Genomic DNA, 22,958 nt, shown 5'->3' with positions numbered 1-22,958 from the left:
CAAGTTCCTTTTACATAAACACCTCTAAAAAGAAGCTCCCTACTTGTTAGTAGGGCTGGTGTCGACAAGCTTTTTGTCGATAATATTGTTGACAATTGTGACATGATCAAGGGGAATGAGTCACATGTCGACCCTGGTCGAAAATGAGTTTTACATTTGTTTCTAAAGAGCACGTTTAGAGCTTTCAGAAACTGAAAACCTCATGTTAATAAGACTTTTCTTTGCAAAGTTATGTCAATTTATCAATCGCTAAAAACAATATAAAACAAAAGAATTTTAACACTTTCTTTGCCAATATCTCAAAATCAATATTAGCGACATCCGACTCATTTCTCTTGATCGTGTCACAATTGGTAAAATTATAGATGTCCCAATTCTAATTTCCCAATTACCACCCTTTGCCTTAAATTACTTGCAACTATTTTAATTTTGGTATCAAATGTATGAGTGCTTTCTAGCAGTGTCGGCACCACAGGGGGGGGGGGGAGGGGATTAGGGGGAAAATGCTCCCCCAGTCAGAACTTTTGCCCTCCAGTAAAAACCCAAAATTACAAAAATGTCCAATGCAATGGCAATTTTGCACAAAATTTGTTGATTTTGCCCCCCCCCTGAAATTCACTTTGCCCCCTCAATTCCCCCACTGCTTTAAAATGAATGCAAATTTACGTGATAGCATGGAAACAAGTTGTTTACTTATCACAAATAATTATGTCATTTTTCATTCATTCATTCGTTCATTCATTCATTCATTTTTTACTTTAAGATGAAACAACACCACAACCCAATTGGGGGGAGTACACAACATATGACTATTTGAATAGGTGGAGTGTCCAAAGATCAGGCAAGTTGCATGTGTTTTGCATAAATTTTAGCAATTGAAATTTGTTGATTTTCAATAAAAATAAATTTGTTTCTAGGATAGTTTTTCATGTCTGTCTGAAAAGGCTATAATTAAGTTACTTTTTATCATTCACTAAAAATTACCTTCCTCCTCCTAAAAGAAACATAGCATGTTTAAATTTTTTTTTACAAACCTGTAAAAAGAAGAAGCATCTCTTTCCATATAGGCCAGAGGTGAAAAGTGGTCTATTCTTGTCACAGATACACAAAGTTAAAGTAAAAAAATAAGTTAATTTTACATTAGTTTTTTTAACTTGGGAAGGGCTTTGAGACAAAGTATTAAGATTAAAAATTAAGAAGGCCTAATCACTGCGCATCTATGATGTGTCTGTTGTCATTGATAGATATTGACTCCGTGGAAAGGCTTGAAAATGAGGGAGTTTCGGAAAATTCTTTTATTTCAAAAACGGAGCGGTCAATTGTCAAAATTCAAAATGTGTGGGATAGCTGATATGTTCCTCAACATCATCAGTTATTTAGTTACGTTTGATTAATGCGTTAAAGTACCCAAAAAATCAGTTCCCGACTATACGGTTCTTCCAGGGACACCATGTAGTGGGTTGAACACTGCTTTAAAAAAAATTGAAAACATGCAAGTAAACTATTTAGAATGTGTCTTTTAAAATACCACTTGCTAGCACCATATTGAGTCAAGTCAAAGGTCCCTGAACGACATGTTAAAATTTTGGGCTATTCCAGTTGAAATCAATACACCCCCTATGAAAGACATGATTTTTATCTCCCACACAGGGATTGTGAATTTCAAATGGGGTTACCTGAATGGGTGACCAAATTTGACATTAATCTACACCACCCTGTATGGGGGATTAAGGTCATGTCTTCCATAGGGAGTGTATGGATTTCAACTGGAATAGCCCGATGAAGCAGATAGTGACTGGCATTCATTTGACAATTGACAAATCGAGAAGTTAGCGCAAGAAGCGCCCTCTCAGTAATAGCTGCCTTATACATATAAATTCTGCATTCTATCTCAAAATATGACACCTGGCATGGCCTTCCTACCCTAAACCTTCAAAATCAGCACCATAAGCCTACATTTAATCTGCATTTGAGTCATAAATGTTGATGTGCTCCATGAAACATAGGTATGTTCAAGGCCAGGTTAAGAGTTGAAAACATTCATGACTGCTGCTCTCAAAGGAAGGAAATGTAGGCCTACAGATGTCTATTTCTGTACATTTCATGTCATGATGTAGGATGTGGCCTCTCCATACAGTTTGATGTACATATGTTTGATGATGTATGGGGGGAGGCTCAAAATATGAAAGTGAGGTACATGTGCTTACTGGAGTAAACACTAGGGATCTATCAATGGGGTTTTTTTTAATGGGGTCATTCAGGGGAGCTCCACGAAAATGGGGGTCATTTTGTGTGGGAACACTCAAATTGGGTGGCATTGACAATGAAAAATAACGTTCTGGGTAAAAATGTTCAAAATGTTGTGAAAATTTGCCATTTTGAAACTAAAATTGCCACAAAAATGTTAAATTTGTTCAAAATGCAGCAAAAGGAGGGGTCTATTGACAAGCACATGACATGAGCCAATATGCAATTGCCCCTGGGATCATGGAGTATGTGCTGTTGCAATAAAAGTGAAAATTTTTGAAAATACTATAGCAAGTAGATGAAAATGGCCTGTCCCCCCCCCCATATCAGGCTTGGTGCCCCCCCCCCCACCCATATCAGGAAAACTCACACTATTCCACTGTGAATAACAAAACTGTAAAAAAGTAATGTAAAATGTTATGTGTTATGCTCTATGTGTGTTGTATATATACTCTGAATGTCTACGTAATGGCAGTACATTCCTTTGTTGTTGTTTTCACATTCCTTTGTTGTTGTTTTTTCAGTTGGTTTGTGTACTGGCCAGGATTTCTTTTGTATTTTGTCTTGTTTATTTGTAACACTTTGTGATGGTAAACTATATTCAGTTACCAATTGTAGCAAGCAATCGTTCCCCGGTCATATTGTGCTTATTTGTTCTTGTGCTGGAGAATGTAAAACCACCATTACCTATTTAATCTGATGAAGATTTATACCCAGGAGGGGGGGGGGGGGGGTCACTGCACCCTAAACAAGGATTTAACCCTTGGCTAAAAAGATACCCTAAACAGGAAAACACGCCTGTTTTCACACCCTAAACAGGGATTTTATTCCTTGCATCAAATTTCATTTCCGCGTATTAGCATTTGCAATTTTGCTACCCTTTTTTCCAATTTTTCATGTTTTTGACACCCTAAACATGATATGCGCATATCGTGCCTACCCACGAAAAACTAATACGCGGATGGTGTACAGGCCACAATGGGAGTGAACCCCCCGGGGAAGATTACCAAACAGCTTCAGTGGTATAGAGTTAGTTCTTACCTTAAGAAGATCAGAGTATTGGCCACATTTGTGATTGTTTAAATGTGCATTATTTTTGTACGCAATGTAGTAGTACTTTAATACATACAAATATCTTACATGTAGTAGGCCCTACATCTTACATTTTTGTCATCTAAAAATTGACCAAGATAATATTCTTGGATAATATTCAAATGCAATGCAATGCTTTAAACATCATGCTATCAGGTGTTCAGCGGTATCTAAACTTGCTCTTTGCAGTGGCGGCACCAGGAATTTTTTTCGGGGGGCATTGGGGGGCCAGAGTGAATTTCTGGGGGAGGGGGGCAAAATCGACAAATTGCCGCAAAAAGCCCCCACACCCCCACACCCGTAGCGCCGCCACTTGCTCTTTGTGACTTTCATATGCACTTTTGTTTTTCAAAGTTGTTTTTTGTAGAACAAAATTGAAGTGTATGATGTGTGCACTTTAGAGTATTGGTTGTAGTTTGACCATGACTCCACAAAAGAGGAAAGAAAGGAAGGAAACGAGGAGTGGGGAGTTAATTTGTAGCTCATTAAATATAATACAGGCTTGTATAGTGAATGCTTTCACAGGCATATACATGCAACTGGAACATTATAAGGATCAGTTGCCACATTAGAAATCTTTGTTGACTTTAGCTTTAAAAAGTTTAAAGTCAGAACATATTATAATTTTCTTCTGCATATAATATAGTTCCATGACATATAGCAATTGAATGATAAAAGCGAGCTTTTCAAAAGTGACTAATTTACATTGACTTGCCCCTGGAAGCACACAAATTATGAGCACAGGGGAATGAGTGTCCATGCTGTAATGAGCCTGTAAAGAAAGGCAGTGAACATTTCCTTGGAGGACAAAGTATCCAAATTTGTCACTTTTGTCGAACTTTCGTCATATGCAGGGGGGGAACAAAGTCACATTGAGCAGAATGAGGTTTCAAAATGCGTATTGAACAAAATTCTCCATCTATCAACCACTTTGTTTTATTTTGTAAATTAGTTTTAGTGTTTGTAAGAAATTGCTTAATTTATAAAGTGAACAGATAATTCTGTGCACAGTATGGCTGTGCTTCCCCACTAAACTATTCTGGCAAAGTTAGAGTTAAAGTCATGTGGCTATAGATTGGCAGACAGAGTGTCCCTGTAGAAGACAAACAAGATGGCAATTCATTGTTAATGAGCCAACTCTCTGACCAAGGCAATGTTTATCTTTTCTTCATGTTTAAATAGGATGCTGTCCCAGGATGTTGCCCCTATTGGCTCAAAAGGCCTCATTTGAATTTGGCCTTTGTCTACTAAGCTGTTATCACTGTGTAGATGGTGTAGAGATGTCGGACTGTTCTCACAGCTTAGTAGCCACAAGCTGCGGAGGGTCTCATCGATATGGTGTAAAGATTGTCTGGTTATCTGCTAACACTGTCTAGAGACATTTGCTGTATTCAGATGGTCACAGAACTCTTGAGAATTGGCGTGCTTGAGTATTGCGATTCTTAAGTCAATCCCTGAGTGTGTGTTCACACGACTGACTCCATTGAAGCCTGGAATCCTCCAGTTTTGCAATGCCTGATGTTGTCATGGAAGCTTACTCTGACCTATCCAGTATTGCGCTAAATTGAACCATAAAAGAGTGTTTGCAATAATCCAACTGGAATGGTATAACAAATTAACAATTGAAATGGCTGCCATGCTGGAGGACAGTTCTAAGATAGCTTAAGATGACAGAGGGACAGGTCTCTAGATTGATTCCACAACCATTCATACATTTTATTGTATTATCATGCGAATTTTCCCGTGATACCTTATGGAGGACAGAATTTTATTTAAATGAGGATGACTCTGTCATGAGTGATGTTGTATTGCATTAAATATTATTAAACCAAGGTCATAGGTTAAATTTAAGCTCACCACTTGAGAATCACAAAATGTATCTTTCACACGGCAGTAGCACTCGAGCATCGATTGCGTATCGCTCGCGAAATCATGAAATCCCCTCAAATTCTTGGGGATAAACTTAAGGATTGGAATCCTTGAGAGCATTCACACGGCAGATTTCCCCAAGCTTTTGCTCAAGAACTGTGTTGCTTAAAACAAAAGGCCCTCCATGTGGACGTGCCTTTATTTATCTAGAATTCATGAACACTGTCGCAATCATAGATCCCATGCCCTTAGCTGTCCATGACAGGATTGCTGTGTAATTACCACGGCACTCTTGGGTAGACTTAACAAGTAATCTGTTATCATTGACAAGCCTAGAGGTCATTTTGGCGGCTGATATAACGCACTGCTCAGATGAAGTTATTACGTTTGTAATTAAATGGTGATTACTTTTCACATTTTCGTATTGGACATACAGTTAATCTGTAAGCAGGGAGGGGACACTCGCACATTGGAAGGATATGTGTGTTGTATAAAGACCTGCAATTACACCATAGGCTTAAGGCCCGGGTAGAGACACCGCCGTTCTGTCTTTCCAACCTAATGGTGGTTAAGATGCCTTTCTCCATCAAATAACATTTTCAAGGACACTCGCACATTAGAAGGATATGTGTGGTGTAATCCTTGTCTTTTCCTGCTTGTCACAATTTGTGGAAATGCTGTTTTTGTATGTAACCTGAATGAATCATTCATTTCAATATCATCTCTTACTTCCATCATGGTCAGAAAATGTCCATGTTGCCCAAGGTAGGGTGTACAGACAGCCAGGTGTAACCCAGGTGGGAACTGACTGCAAGGTGTTTGTCAGCTACTTCTCATTTGAGAATTTTTCACAACTTGTGTGTGGAAATTAGAGTGTGTCTGTATTGAAGGTTCATGACCATCCCATGCCAGAAGTCATAATGTAATTATAGCTATGGGTTAGTCTTAACTAAACTAGTAATTTGTTTTCATTGCTGTAGGTTGTAGTCATTTTGACGGCTACAAATCCACCTGTAATAGGGTGGTGAATGTATCATAGACAAGGTGTAGCAGCCATGGTTAATAGTAGCCTTATGTTATCCAATGGTTTTCCTTGAATCACTCATGCAGTTTTTCAGGGTAGGACTGTCTTGCACAAAAATATGTCCCCTCCTAGTAGTGACTTGCCCCTACTTTATTCAAACCATAATTTGACATGGCCCGCATTTGTATATTTTCCCTGCGATTTGTCAAAATATTGGTGTTTTTAGCATTTTAAGCTCACAACCTGATCCAGAGCTCCATTTTGTACATGCACAGGCACAATTATGCCTAGACGTTGATCCACAAGCCTCAGCACACTTTACAGGTTGTCGCTGACCACTACGGCCCCACATCATTCCATAAACCAGTTAACAACAAATCAGGGACTTTGCTGCTACAAGAGCTCACACCCTAGACATTCCACAAACAACCTTCGCAACCAGGATCAGCTCCCCGAGTTTCGTACAGGTTACAATAGACAATTAGCAGTAAGTTCCTTGTCCAGGGGAATTTCAAGCTAACTCAATTTTTCTACAAGGACGTACTAGGCACCGCCAGGGTTTGAACCCGCAACCTCTCGCACCATAGTCGAATGCCTTATCGATTCAACTAACTTGACTGCTATGTGTGTAAATTAATGTGGTTTAGGAAAAAGAGTTGACATACATAATTGTAAATATTTTCAGCTTTTCTTCATTTGCCTGTGTTTTTATCTCTTTTCAGATGATGGTGCTGTGAGGTTAGTTGATGGTAGCTCACCGTCAGAAGGCAGAGTAGAGGTCTTATATGGGGGTAGATGGGGCACAATATGTGATGATGGCTGGGATATAAATGATGCAAAGGTAAGAGGTTAAAGGTCACTTACAGGTCATATAGGGTCATAGGCACCATCAGAAGGCAGAGTAGAAGTCTTATATGGGGGTAGATGGGGGACAATATGTGATGATGGCTGGGATATAAATGATGCAAAGGTAAGAGGTCAAAGGTCACGTATAGGTCATATAGGGTCATAGGCACCATCAGAAGGCAGAGTAGAAGTTAGTGCTGTAATCAATTGTCATAAGTATCGATAGTCGGAAAATACATAGACTTCCGACATGTCGAAACACTCAATGTCAGTATCGATACACAAACGACATGGCACACATTGCCAAAGTCATGTAAAATTGCGGATTTGCAATACCACTTTCGTTTGTTTGATGCATGATCCATGTAGTTTTAGCTGTTAGGCTTCAATACACTTGTTGTTAACTTGTTTCTGGAACTTACTGATAATAAAATTGGTAAACTCAAATCCGTGTTTCAAACTGCGTGAGTATCGATAATAGTATCGACATGTCGGATGTTTGCCTCCCGACATATCGATACCCAGAAAGCTTGTCGATTACAGCACTAGTAGAAGTCTTATATGGTGGTAGATGGGGGACAATGATGATGGCTGGGATATAAATGATGCAAAGGTAAGAGGTTAAAAGTCATTTACAGGTCACAGATCATATAGGGTCATATGGTCATAGGCATCGGAAGAAAGAAGAGTTGAGACCACAAGTAAGAATTACAAAACTAAAAATCAGGCTTTGTTTGGATCAACTTTTTGACAAATCTTATACTGAAAACTTTTTCTTCATAATTTCTTACAAGTTTAAAAATTTGTCTCGTTTTAAACATATATTTGTTTCCTTATTTTTCCTTAATTTTTCTTGTTTCTGCCTGACCCATATCGACTATCGAGAGTTAAGTGCAAGAAGGCCCTTTCTGCAATAGCTCCCAGGAGTCAAATGTTTAGATTCCGTACAATATAGAAAGCAGAAATTATCAAATGTCTACAAGGCAGCTGTTCCAGATAGGACCACCTGGCACTAAACCGTTGATTTCATACAAATACACAATCTCCTTTCTGGCATATCTTATATCTGATGCAGGCACATGAATTATGCTACACATGTTCAATCATATAAGTCTGTACATAAATTTGAAATGTTGTTGCGAGTGAAAGAACATAAATGTCTAGTAGATAAGCAATAGCTGCTGTTTGCAGAGATGCCCCTTTTCAGGTTTTAGCCTGAATTCAGGTTTTTTGTGAGTCCAAATTCCCGCGTTTTTACATTTTTTCAGCCCGTTTTTGGCTTTATGGCCTGCATTCACATACTTTTTCAGGTTTTTCTCACCAGTTTCAGGTTTTTTTGAGTGAACCTGAGTGGCATCTCTGTCAGTTTGCATTTTTTTTATAAACCAACAGCTTCCTGTTTAGGCCGCACAAAAAAAACCATGGGTGGATGGACTTTTCAAGTAGGGTCAGAATGGATATTCTTTCTGGAGGTTAAAATGACCCTAAAATATCACAGAAAGCTTGAAAATTTGGCAAAAATTTGATGATTTTTTTGCAAACATATTTTGAAAATGTTCTGAATTTTTTTCAAAAATTTTCAGTCAAAATCAATACAGCGGCTAATTTTACATGAATTTAGCAAAAAGTAAAAAAGGGGAAAAAATCTAACACAAAATTTGAGTCAGTCAGGTCCATAAACTTTTTTGTGGCTTATCAATAATAGTATAAAAGTTCAAGCAAATGCCAGAGTGACAACTTCCATTGGGTTTGTTTGTTTTTAAAAAGAACCCATCCAAAAATTAAAATGTGCTGGTTGCGCTTCACAAAGAATGTATTATTCATCAAGCAGCTATTGATCTCTATTTCACATACAGTTGCACAATATAGCTTAGATTGAAAATATTCATGAATATTTCTTGCTATCCCCAAGGTCCCTTGAATCTTCCTGATCCTGTTTCCTCTTCTCAAGGCAGCTATTGTTATGCTTGTGCTATTGCGGTTGGCATGTTTCACGCTCATCCACAATGACAACATTTAATATATACATGTACAGTTTATAACATGTAGCTCAATAAATGAAAACATTAGAGTCAATATTCTGCATATATTCAGTTTAGGTATCCTATTACCCTATAGCTAAGTTTAGAGCAAAATTCTCAGGTTGAATGTGTTGATAATGAAATAATTTTGCAATAAAACTTTGTAAATTTTATTACAAAAATTATTTCATTAAAAGAACTTGATTTTATTTACACTTTTATGAGTATTATCAAGCTTCATTCATTCAGAATTATTTTTTCTTTATTATTTTCTTTTTTTTAAACAATCATTCAAACCATACTCTATTTTCCCACCTTAGCCTGGTGCCGGCTTGTTAAATTGACCAGTTGACTACTTACAATGTCTCAAAATATGATGCTGCCAAAAGTATCGAACTGTTTTATCACCAAAAATGCGAATATGAGTTGATTGTTCTACAGGACAAGATGCAGTGGCGTAACCAGTGGGGGCCGGGGGAAGCTGCCCCCAGGCCCTGGACAAAAAAAACTGGGAAGAAGAGCAATAAATAGGGAAAGGGGAAAAGGGGGAAGGAGAGAAAAAAGGGAAAGAAAGAGGGAAGAAGAGAAAGGAGAAGGGAGAAGAAAAAAGGAAAGAAGAGGAAAGGGGAAGGAAGAAGAGAAAAAGAAAGAAAAAGAGGGAAGAAAAGAAAGGGGAATGAAGAAAAGAAAAAAAAAAACAGGGAAGAATTTTAGTGTAGCTTCAAACAAATCTATACTACTTTCATTGTGAAATTTGTACACTAAAACACTGCTAAAAAAGCTTTATAATGTGGGATGAAAAGCCGACGATCAATTTTGACCTTTCGTATTGAAGATATGGATTTTTTCCCAAACCACCAAAAAAAATTAGGTCTTTTTGGGACCAAAATCCATATCTTCAATATGAAAGGTTAAAATTGTCAATTGATCGTCTGCTTTTCCTCCCAGCTACATACACTGTAAGAATATATCATTAGATTGATAAAATTTACTTCGAGGACCGTTATATATCAAAAATGTAAAAAATATCAAATTTTAATAATTTGTCATAAAATTTGTATTATATCGTGAATTTCAAAAAATGAAAATTATTTGATATCAGAAAGACATTCTTTGTATTCAGAATGTAATTCAATATGTCTGATGTGCTCTCATGTCCCACAAAAAATACTGTTGAAACGCTCAAAATGCTCATTCCAGATCCCTTAATACCTTCTTGAAATGATAACAACACTGGTTGGATAATCTTGAATTATCATTTGTTCAAAGCTTAAATTATTGTTTCTATTTTATACAGGTAGTATGCAGACAGCTAGGTTTTGCCGACGCCAATGCAACAAGATGCTGTGGGCATTTCAGTCACGGCATCGGGTCAATATTTCTAGATGATCTGAGTTGTGTCTGAACCGAAGAAAAAATTAGTGATTGCAATCACAGAGGCTGGGAACAACATAACTGTGCACATACGGAAGATGCTGGTGTTATATGCGTTGGTAAGATATATTTATTTATTTATTTATTTATAACATTCGGCCGAAGCCAGGCTAAACCCAATAGTGCTCAGAGGCAACTAAATTCAAGGGATGCCATCTGGATATGACGGGACATGGATATGGGAAGAGGTCCGATTTTAGATGCAGGAGGAAATCCGGAGCACCTGGAGAAAAACCTGCGAGGACAAGCATGGATCGGCAACCAAACTCACATGTGGCACCGCGGGGAATTGAACCCAGGCCACAGTGGTGAGAAGCGAGTGAGAAGACCACTACACTAACCCGCCCTCCCCGGGAGGGTCAGAATTTTGGCGAGAATCCAAGAATTGATTCTCGCAAAGATTCTGGTGAACAGATTTGTGTGAATCAAAGTTGATTCTCGCAAATATTTGTAGTTTACACAGAAGTTGATTGGCAAGAATATGATTTCCGCAAATTTATTCTGTAAGAATCAAGCTTGATTCTCGCACTGTGAAACAAAATTCTGACTCGGGGGGAGGGGGTCACAAGATGAGGGCAGGAGTATGATAGGGGATTCTGTTAAGGAGAATACACGAGAAAGTATTGATTCGTAGATCCGAATCCACGAGCGATAGCGAGTGGATTGGGATCTACGAATCAATACTTTCGAGTGTATTCTCTGACTTAAACCATTGCCCCAAATATAAATAGGCCCAGAGAGTGGATACATTTTTTTAATTATTTATTTATTTATTTATTTATTTATTTATTTCAATTTCTTTCTTTCTTTCTTTCTTTCTTTCGCTTCGTTAGTTCGCTCGTTCGCTTCGTTTCTTTCTTTCTTTCTTTCTTTCTTTCTTTCTTTCTTTCTTTCTTTCTTTCTTTCTTTCTTTCTTTTTTTTTCTTTTCTTTCTTTCTTTCTTTCTTTCTTTCTTTCTTTCTTTCTTCATTTATTTAAGTATTTATTTATTCATCTTTTCATTATTTTTTATTCACTTATTTTTTTAATTGATCTATTATTATTTTATTTATTTGAAATTATTATTATTATTTCATTTACTGCATGAATATTTATTGCATGACTAGGTCCAGAGAGTGGATACATTATTTATTATTTATTTTTTATTTTTTATTTATTTTTTCTTTCTTTCTTTCTTTATTTCTTTCTTTCTTTCTTTCTTTCTTTCTTTCTTTCTTTCTTTCTTTCTTTCTTTCTTTCTTTCTTTCTTTCTTTCTTTCTTTCTTTCTTTCTTTCTTTCTTTCTTTCTTTCTTTCTTTCTTTCTTTCTTTCTTTTTTTTAAATTTATTTATTCTCTCTTTCTTTCTTTCTTTATATATTCATTTTTCTCATTTATTTATTTAATTATTTATTTATTCATCTTTTCATATATTTTTTTATTCATTTATTTATTTATTGATCTATTATTTATTTATTTATTTGAAATTATTATTATTATTTCATTTATTGCATGAATATTTATTGCATGACTAGGCCCAGAGAGTGGATACATTTTCATTACTTTTTTTTTTCTTTCTTTCTTTCTTTCTTTCTTTCTTTCTTTCTTTCTTTCTTTCTTTCTTTCTTTCTTTCTTTCTTTCTTTCTTTCTTTCTTTCTTTCTTTCTTTCTTTCTTTCTTTCTTTCTCTCTTTCTCTCTTTTTTTAAAATTTATTCTCTCTTTCTTTATATATTAATTTTTCTCATTAATTTCATTATTTATTTATTCATCTTTTCATATATTTATTTATTTATTTTTTATTTATTGATCTATTATTTAATCATTTGAAATTATTATTATTTCATTTATTGCATGAATATTTATTGCATGACTACGCACAGAGAGTGGATACATTTGTTATTACTTATTTTTTCTTTCTCTTTCTTTCTTTCTTTCTTTCTTTCTTTCTTTCTTTCTTTCTTTCTTTCTTTCTTTCTTTCTTTTTTCTTTCTTTTTCACTTTCCTTCTTTATTTCCTTCTTTCTTTCTTTCTTTCTTTCTTTCTTTCTTTCCTTCTCTCTTTCTTTCTTTCTTTCTTTCATTCTTTTTTATTCATTTATCTATATATTTATTTAACTATTTATTTATTCATCTTTTCATAATAAGCTTTTATTCATATATTTATTTATTGATCTATTATTTATCTATTGAAAATTATTATTATTTCTTTTATGCATTTTTTTAAATTTAGGCATATTCATTGTATATATATATATTTATTGTATTCATTGTATATGTTTGTAATTTACTTTTTAAAAGCACTTCTAATAATATTTAGTCTTCATTTAAAATATTTCATTCACTTCCAGCATTATATTTGTATATATTAAGAACATGCACTAATGCGGCATTGAATCGATTTATATTACCTCACTTGTTATTTTAACACCTTTAAAACCACTTGTTGATTCATCGAATTCCTCCGTGGTCTAACGGGCTAAGGCGCTGGATGTTTAGATTTTCTGTGTTAGACCTATGTAAATGTATTCTTTTATCATGTTGCGGGTTCGATTCCGTGGTTTTTTTTGTTTTTGTTTTTTTGGTAAATTAAATTAATTGGTGAATTCAATAAAGCATTCACTGCCAAATTCAGTGGACATAATAAACATGGTAAAGACAAACCTTTCATGATTTGTGTTCAAAAAACAAAATATTCCATGATTTTACTACGATACGTCAATGGCACACTTAACTAAGCATTGTTACGTGAATCATCGACAAGGTAGCAATAGTGTAGTGGTCAGCATTGACACCTCTCACGCAGCGATGCGACCGGGTTCAATCCCGGTAGATTCGGTGGATTCGTACTTACGAATCCACACTTAACCGTTGATTCGTTCAGAAAAGTGTTGATTCGTAGATAATAATCAACAGTAAATTGAATAGAGTGACGTCACGGCAATGGTTTAATAGTTAAGATGTGTATAAAAAGCAGTAACGTTGCCAGGATTTTTTTTTCAAGGGGGAGAGGGAGCAAAATTTGAAGAAAATTGTAAAAAATTGTCTGAAATGGTCAAAAAAGGCCTAAAATCTTCAACATATTGGAGAGGTGGGGGGAGTAAGATAGTTCACAAGGCAAAACAGGATAATATATTTTTAATCCAAAAAAGAAAATTAGTGCTGTATTTTTTCTGGAATAGGGAGTAGGTAGTTTTTATATGCAGTTTATAATGCACATAAGGAAGATACAGATGTAGTGACATCAATACTATGAATACTGCATGCAAACTCCATAACGCCTACAGCATGAATAGAAAACATGCCAATTAAATGTGACATTTGGTTTCAATGACTGTACAAATAGGAACATAGTATATCAGGCATGTAATTACAATATATCAAGTTATATTCAATTCCAATTCAGCTACTACACTATCGTGTCACAAAATGTAGGCTATGAAAAAAACCATTTCAAGATAGTGCAAGATGATTGTTGATATGTGGTGTGATCATACATGTACTCTTTTAATGTAAACAAGTGAAACACTCTCTCTCCAAATAGGTGAGAGTAGAAATAATTCATTCCAGGTATGATATAAGCAGGCCCGTACGCAGGGGGGGTGCAGGGGTGCGACCGCACCTCCCCAAATTTGCAAAAGTATACAAAAAGTCCAAAAATTTAAGAATTTGCGAGCGCAGCGAGCCAAAAAATCAGTTTTTTTTAACGTTTTTTTGGTCAAAAAAGGACCAAATTTGGGGGAAAAAGTCCACTTTTTACAAAATCGCACCCCCTCTTGGGAAAAAAATCCACTTTTTCAAAATCAGCACCCCCCAAAAAAAATCCTGCGTACGGGCCTGGATATAAGGGATATTACTCAAAAAAGAGTAACATCCCTTATCATATCTGGAAAGAATGGGAAGCCACTCTTTTAGGAGTGATTTTCACTCTTTTGGAGTGATTTTCACTCTCCTCAATCTTTTGGAGAGTGAGTGTTTCACTCTTTTACAATTAAGAAAGTGGAGAAATGAATAACAGACACTGCAGAAACAAACAAACAAAGTCCAGTATCATATTTTCATGATGTGTGCAAGATAAAATTGCTGAGATCAAACACTGCATCTGTAGCAGCGTATTTGCCACTTAAACACAGAGGTTAGTATCGAAGGTGATTTGCCTTATAGACACAGGTCTATGGTAGAAGAACCTGACCATATTTGAAATCAACATGACCATGTTTAAAATCATTGTGACCATACTTAATATCATTGTGACCATAGCAAGGGTTCACAACAGGCGGCCCACAGGCCAATATGGCCCACCAGCCACTAAAATATTTTGGTCCTTTATCAATTTAAAATGTAACGGAAAACCAGATACTAGGGTGTATTTGGCCTACAAGCATCTATGTTTGAATTGTGTTTTGGCCCCTTACAGCCATAGAGCAAAATAAAGTTGAGAAACCCTGATTATGGTGGAATCAACATGACCATGTGTGCTTGCTTCAAAACCACCAAAACCTACATTTCTTGTATTCAGTGATTCACTGGCTAGGGCTTTCAGTTTGATTGTTTCTCAAGTTTTTCCAACTTAACATTAAGTGTTAAATTACCATGACGATGCAAGGGACGATCCTCACATCAATAGCTGGAGGCAGTTTGGCATAGTATCCTTATACTGGATAAATACTGCTAGGGTAGGCTGGATTTCATCAATGTTTTTGTTGAATTTTGATGAGAAGAAGGGGTTTGAGTATTGTTTTAAAGTCACCACACACACAGAAGATATCTTACACTTCCCACAATTGATTTTTACATTTCAATTTTTGATACTGATTTGCTATCTAGTGCAATGGCGTACCCAGGCCGCTCCTACCCGGGGTTGGGGGGGGGGGGGCTGGAGAAAAAGTAAATTTTGCTTCCCCTTGCCAATCCCGCTTTAGTCAATTTTCTTTACTCCCCTTCTTCATTAAGAACAAGAAAGGTTTAAATAATCTAAATATATCTAAGAAAGGTTTTAACACAAGTCTCCACATACATAAATGACAGCCAGGGAAAAAATCCTGACCATCCAGGATTTGAGCCTGGGACCTTTGGATCACCGGACTGATGCTCTACCAACTGAACTAATATTGCTCTTTTTTCTTCCAGATTCCATTCATAATGTAAACTAGACATTATAATTTAAATTCATTGTTTAATAAAAAACATCATAGGGCTGGATAGCAGAGGTCGTTGGTTCAAATCCTTCTTCGGCCCAATTTTCATATGAAAACAAGAAATGTCGAAATAATCATAATATTTGTTCTTTTTCATTCCAGATAAAATAAGGGTAAGCGATGGCCCCACATCACTAGAAGGAAGAGTAGAACTTTTTTACAATAACACTTGGGGTACAATATGTGACGCAGGCTGGGATAGATCAGACGCTGACGTCGTCTGCCGGCAACTGGGCTTTCCTTCCGCTAATTCTTCCAAATCGGCCGCATTTTACGGAGAAGGCAGTACAGATTCACCGTCTCTTCTTAAAAATGTTCAGTGTGTGGGAAATGAGACAGGGGTTGAGAATTGTCCACATGATCCGTGGAGTATGGATGCGTGTGACCATAGCAGAGATGCTGGTGTAGTATGTACAAGTAAGTTGTAAAGTTATCATTGAATTGTGTTGGATGGGTTGTTCCATCTAAAATCCACACTACCCCTGTTGAAGATTTTAGCTAAACCCTTCTACAGAGGGAATATGAGTTTTGAATAGAATAGACAATTGGGTAACTTCCATCTGAAATACTCTAGTTGTGAAAGATAGAGGTAAAACAATAATACAGGAGGAGTGTGGGTTTCAAAATAATTAAGGGATCTGGAATGAGCGTTTTGAGCGTTTTGACAGTATTTTTTGTGGGACATGAGAGCACAGCAGACATATCGAATTGCATTCTGAATACGAAGAATGTCTTTCTGATATCAAATAATTTTCATTTTTGAAATTCACAATATAATACAAATTTTATGACAAATTATTAAAATTTGATATTTTTTACATTTTTGATATATAACAGTCCTAATAATGATATATTCTTAAAGTGTATGTAGTTGGAAGGAAAAGCCGACGATCAATTGAAAATTTTGACCTTTCATATTGAAGATAAAGATTTTTTCCCCAAAAGACCTAATTTTTTTGTGTGTTTTGGAAAAAAAATCCATATCTTCAATACGAAAGGTCAAAATTAACACAGATTCCGGCTGGAGGGTATGGAAGACATTGGGATTAGGTGAAATTCCGGCGGCTAAAATTAACAAAAAAACAAGAGTGGGGATTGTGAAAGGCCATGATGTGCCTATGGAAGACATTCATATTTCTTAATATTCCAGCTGGAAAATGGTCAAAAATGCTCCAAGTCCGGCAGGATCTTCACTTATGGTCGCCATCTCGATTAACCTATGAAAGACATTTACTTAAATTCTAATTCCAGCTGGAACCCTATGGAAGACATTAACATTTACTTGAATTCCGGCTGGCCATATTACCACAATTCCGGCAGGGTCTTCCATGGGGTTTTCCTGACATGTGAATTCCGGCTGTCAATTTAGCCCCGAATTCCAGAAGTGTCTTCCATAGGGGGGGTGCGGAATACATCTGGAATAGCCCAATAGACTGATTGGATAAAGTATCAAAATATGATGCAATATCATTTTTAACAATGCAACTTTCGCTTCATTTCATATATTTTCCTTCCTTATATCTCTTTCATTTTTCTAGTCCTAGTCTTTCACTGTAAATTTAGAATTTCTTTGTTCTTCTTTCTTTCACTTCCTCATTATGTCTTTTCTTGATAATTTTTAGTTGTCTTTATTCTGTATTCTTAGCTTCTTTTTACTATATTATTTCTATCTTTTTTTTGTTCCTACCATTTTTCTTTCTCTAATTTCCTAACGCCACTCAACATTAATGGGTATATTTTCAGGGGAAAATTTTCTGGACATGTGACCAATGCGTATCAATGTGAGTGTAACCTCGAGCCTGATCTCTGACCCCCGGCGGTGACCTCGCTATTCAAATCTTAGTAATTTTGAATTGGAAATTTGGAATAGTATTCTTGGCGGCAATTTCGAATTGCAAATTTACTGAATATCATGCAATCTTGATTTCATCACAATATCATCAAAACGTAATTTCAAAAATATCTACCTACAGAAAAAATATTTATCTACGGAAACGCTTACCATAATATAACTAACTTGCGACAAGTTACTTATTTTGCATCAAAGGAGGAATTCTTCCTATTCAAATACATTGGTTGACCACCCGCTGTGCTCAGGGTTACATTCCATAATGCTAATATGTGACACGATCTGGTCCATAGGGGCCAAAGCAGGCATTTTTGAAAATTGAGTTACTATAATTATTACATTACACATACAATAGGCTATCATTTACTGAAAACCCAAAGGCCTAGCATACTTGGTTCTAAAGTTATGAAGTGTTTTGATGTCTATTTTCTTATGTATTTTATTGTTTTTTACTCCATATTTTTACCTTTTATCTCAGTTTTGAATTTGCCGCCTTTGGCCCCATGGACCAGATCATGTCACATATGTCTGCGCCCATGGGTGTCATGTGTCCAGAAAATTTTCCCTTGAAAATTTACCTATGAATTTAGACTGATTATGGTTTTGTATCTTTATTTGCTGTTTTTTTTCCTGCCATTATCTCAAGAGCTTTTGTACTTTGCTACCCTTTTCCTTTTTTATTTGCTTTAAAATTCTTATTTTTTCTGATGAAAGTGGTGAAGAAAGAATATTTTGAGAAAGAAATCAGGTTGGGGAATAATATGATAAGTGATCTATTCCTGAGTTGCTGAGATCTTTGTTCTTGTATGTCTTAAACATTTGTGTTTCATTGTTACAAACATTTACTTTAACTGTCATTATGGCATTTATATCTTTCGTTTTACAATTGAACATATGTGACTGGACACCACGAATCAGCCGTAAAGTTGGCCCCGGTCAATTTTGGTTTATTTCGTGTTTAGAAAATATATACCATAAGCTTTAAAATGGTATATCATTTGACTTTAAATGATATCCAGAAGCGGGGTTGTGGTTTGTTATGAACTCTGTTCCTTCAACAAAATTGTAATTTTTTTCGGTTCGACATGTGTCTCTTTTTCCACATTTCTGGTAATAAATACCAAACAGTCATAATTGGCAGTCATTTCAAATCATCCCCAAGTCAACGAGGTTCAGGAATGTCCTCTCATTGTTAATTGTTGGTTATACATACCTAGGCAAAATACAATGCTTTGTTATCCACCACTTGAAATTTTCAATTTATCTCTTAGCGAAGGTAGAATTCCTGATGACTGGAGGAGAGCCAACGTAGTGCCAATTCACAAAGCTGGTGATATTTCAAGTATTAAAAATTATAGGCCTATCTCATTGTGTTCTGTGGTTGGCAAACTGCTGGAGAGGGTGGTTACTGGCCGTATGGTCAAGTACATGCGTAATGTTGGCCTGATTTCTCATCAGCAACATGGTTTTGTTTCTGGTCGGTCATGTACCACTCTTCTCAGTTCTGTTTGCTATCATTGGGCTCAGATTCTTGATGAAAGATCACCTCCTGATGTAGATGTCATTTTTCTTGATTGGAGCAAAGCTTTTGATAAAGTGAGTCATCAAATTCTTTTAAAAAAGCTGCACCATTATGGCATTTGTGGCCCTTTGTGGCATTGGATTTCATCCTTTCTTATGAATCGCTTCTCAGTGTGTCCAATTCAGGGGGCTTCATCCGGATGGATCCCTGTTCAATCAGGGGTCCCCAAGGCTCGGTCTTGGGTCCTCTTTTATTTAATTTGTTTGTTTTGGATTTACCAAACTATGTGCAATCTTCTCTTCCGCAATATGCGGATGACACACTTCTTTACAGGCCTATCCGTTCTGAAAATGACATCAACATCATACAAGGTGATCTTAATAATATTACTTATTGGTGTCAAATCAATAAAATGTCTTTAAATCCTGATAAATGCAAAGTTATGCGTATAAGTAGGAGAGTTGGTGTTGCGCATCGCAGTCCCTCTTATAATATTCTCAACTCACCTCTGGGTGTTGTGCAAAGCTACAAATATTTGGGTATTATAATTTCTTCTAATCTGAAATGGGGGGATCACATTAAGCATATTACTTCCAGGGCTTCAAGGCTCCTTGGTTTCATCAGACGTCTTGTTCGCTGTAATGATGCTGATATCCTTGTTAGGCTTTACAATACATTATGCCGCCCCATTCTTGAATACGGGCCCCAGCTTGGATTCCACATCAGTCTGGTCATCTTAAAAAACTTGAAAATATTCAGAAGCGGTTAGCACGCTCTTGTATCCCTGCACCTATGGGCGAGTTGTCTTATAATGAGCGCCTCCAAGCACTTAGTCTCGCCTCGCTGTAGAACAGATTCACATATCTTGCCATTGCCTATGTAACCAAGTGTCTCTGTGGTGTGTACGATGTTGATCCCTTCAAATATATCAAGATTATTTTGCGTCATGCAGACACTCTCAAGTTTCATCATTCATATGCCAGAACTGACAGTTTTAAATTCACAGTTTTTAATAGATTTCCTGTTTATTTTGACAATTTACCCTCTTATGTCAAGGACCAACTCTTGATGAGTCTTCCTAGTTTTTTACAAGGTACAAAAAAACATTTAAATGAAATCAGCTGGCAGGTCCAGAACTAATCCTGATTTCTTTTTTACCTTTTTGGGTGCAATAACTGTAATTTTCCTTTCTGTACTTTTGTATTTTTGTTATTTTTATAACTTTACATAATATTTCATTGACATTTTTAGATGTTCATATGAGCTGCTTGGCCTGGTGGGAGTTTTGCTCTTCATCCTGGGGGGGTCTCTCAGCCCTTTTTGTTGTTTTGTGTTTGTAGAGAGCCATACGGTTAGCCACTTTGAAAGTTGACTTTTTGTCACTGTTTGGCTTTCCCTGCCAGGGTTCTCTTGTTTTCCGTCCTGTTTTGTTAATTTGTTGCTCCGACCCACCCTCCCGGGGGTTGGTGCTATCTGCCCAGCAGGCCATGTTGCTCAATTCCCATACGTGTACATCCATATCGGGGCGGTGCGCTTGTCGGTTGCTGCATGTGTCTCGTTTCGCATGATAGCTGGGGGTGGGTGCCGGGCTTGTCTCGGTGGGGGTCGCTTCAGGTCGCCCACGGTCGCATGGTTTGGGAATACGCTTCTGTATTCCTGAAGGTGACTTCGGTATGGCTTGGGGCGGCTTAGGCTTGGGACGGTCTGGTATTCGTCCCTGGCTGTTTATGTGGAATGGAGCGTGTGTGGCTGCCGACGGGTGCATCGTTTTTGATGTGGATGTACACATATGTAGTGCTTATATACATGTAGTACTATTGGTGAATTTTGTTTTGGGGGTTCGGTAGTTTGCTCGCGTTTGGACGCCTCATCTTCCGGTCGGGGACGCCATTGGTGATGTTGGGCTGGCGGCAGTCCTACTCTCGCTATGGACTTTGCAGTGGTTGGTCATATGCAGGATTTGGTGAGTGTGTCCTTCATCACCGTTATTGGCGTTAGCATCCATTCGATGCTTTGGTTTTGATGTGACGCGTGATCTGTCATGGCGGACTTGTTTATGAGGGACATGACCACTAAGTCATGTGTGTGGCTGGTTGCTGTGGGGAGCTGTGCGCTCAGGAGATGGGGGTGTTGCTGGTTCTGTCGTGTTGCTGAGGGGGTCCTCCGATCGGGGTGGGACGCCTGGAGAGGGAGTGAATTGTTGTACTTGTGAAGCGGTTTACCATGGGTATGTCGTCTAACAGTCCTGATGAACTTATTCAAGGGGCTCATATTTAATTGTTTTTAAATATCTAATTGTTTTTGATGTAGTACTTATAAATGTGCAATATATGTATTTTATGATGTTTTTCTGGCGAATAAAATGAAATGAAATGAAATGAAATGAAATGAACAGGATTTAGCCAAAGCAAACAAAGACACGAACTTTTTAAGGATTCTATAGAAATAGGTAGAAGCTTATTATCCTCTTCAGCAATATGATTATTGATTGGTTTAAACAGTGTTTGATGAGATACTTGTTGCACGGAATTGAGATACCTATGAATACGACCTTCAAGCAGATTTTACACTGTAACTCAGAATACAATTTGCAGAGTTTACGGCTCATTCGTAGTGTCCACTCACATATATGAATCGGGGATTTCCTTGATTCTGCTTTTATTTCTTTGCATTTGCATTTGTGGGCCGCCTCGTTTTGAGGTGACCATGCAATCGGCGAATAGCGCATTAGTTGGTGGCTTTAATCCAAAATGTTTGAAAATAGCATTTATCGGCTTTCGCATCTTTCTTCATATATGTACGGTTTTAGACACATCTAAATTTCACCCATTTGCTATTTTCAGGGCCTATCAGATTACGTAATGGAATGAGTCCATTAGAAGGAAGGGTAGAAATCTTCAACGGCTCATACGGCTTGGTATGCGACCAGGGCTGGGATTTCTATGATGCAGTGGTGGTCTGCAAACAGTTGGGTAATTACGCAGCGGTTGAAGCAACGACGGGGTCACAGTTCACACCAATAGGATTAGGACCACAGATGCCAATTATGATGAACAATGTAAGATAAAAAGTCTAGATATTTATTTATTTATTGTTTCTTGCTTGAAAGGAAGATGTAAATCCTGTAGAAGTGGATATTTTCGTAGAATATTAATTTTGGCACATTTTGCACTCAGCCAGTGGGGGGCATGGGGGGAAAATGCCCCCCAGTAAAACTCTTGCCCCCCAGCAAAAACCCCAAATTGCGAAAATTTCCACTTTTTGCAGCAATTTTATGCAAAATTTGTTGATTCCCCCGAAATTCACTTTGCCCCTCAATCTCCCCCGAAAAAAAAATCCTGGCGCCACCACTGCGCTCAGCCCAGCTACCATGAAAAAATGCAAAAAACTCAAAATCATGTATTTACCCTGTTTACAAGTGACCCACGTTGTTCAAAGTTGGTAAGCCTTTAGATGTGCTTTAGGTAAGGACAAAAAGAGATACTGTTTTAACTTTTTTTTTCATAAAATTTCTGAAAACAAAATTTTTTAATATTAGCTTTGGTAATTCAAACTCATAGTAAACAAACAGACTTCTTTTTTGTTACAGCATTTTTGTGCCATACCGTATTCACTCGATAGTTAGCACATGTGCCTTCTATCGAGGGCTTTTGAAAACGTGCAAAAACGAAAAAAATGAACAGCGCCATCCACAAAAGTGACAAAAGTGTAAAGGGTTTTGAGCAAATCATCGATACACACAGCTATATACGAACAATTAAACCTACAAATGTGTGTGTTAACTACATTAGCTCAGTTGGTAAAGCGACGGACTTTGAATCATCTTAAGAAGAGCGAACTGAGCAGGAGTTCGAGGCTCGTTATAAACTTTTCCGTTGCCTT

At 36.9% G+C, this 22,958-nt stretch overlaps 1 protein-coding gene across 1 annotated transcript in view; it reads left to right on the top strand.

Annotated features, from left to right (window-relative positions):
• LOC140140114 (scavenger receptor cysteine-rich domain superfamily protein-like) overlaps positions 1 to 22,958 on the top strand; it is a 79,141-nt gene that overhangs the window by 23,433 nt on the left and 32,750 nt on the right. The window contains 5 exon segments of the mRNA XM_072161943.1: positions 764 to 841; positions 6,955 to 7,073; positions 10,397 to 10,592; positions 15,808 to 16,122; positions 21,920 to 22,134. Of these exon segments, the coding sequence (XP_072018044.1) occupies positions 764 to 841; positions 6,955 to 7,073; positions 10,397 to 10,592; positions 15,808 to 16,122; positions 21,920 to 22,134 (923 nt within the window).

This window comes from Amphiura filiformis, chromosome 18 (assembly GCF_039555335.1).
Source record: "Amphiura filiformis chromosome 18, Afil_fr2py, whole genome shotgun sequence".
Classification (NCBI taxonomy): domain Eukaryota; kingdom Metazoa; phylum Echinodermata; class Ophiuroidea; order Amphilepidida; family Amphiuridae; genus Amphiura; species Amphiura filiformis.
The sequence above is the reverse complement of the archived record's forward strand: the minus strand, read 5'-3'. Positions and strand labels throughout refer to the sequence as shown.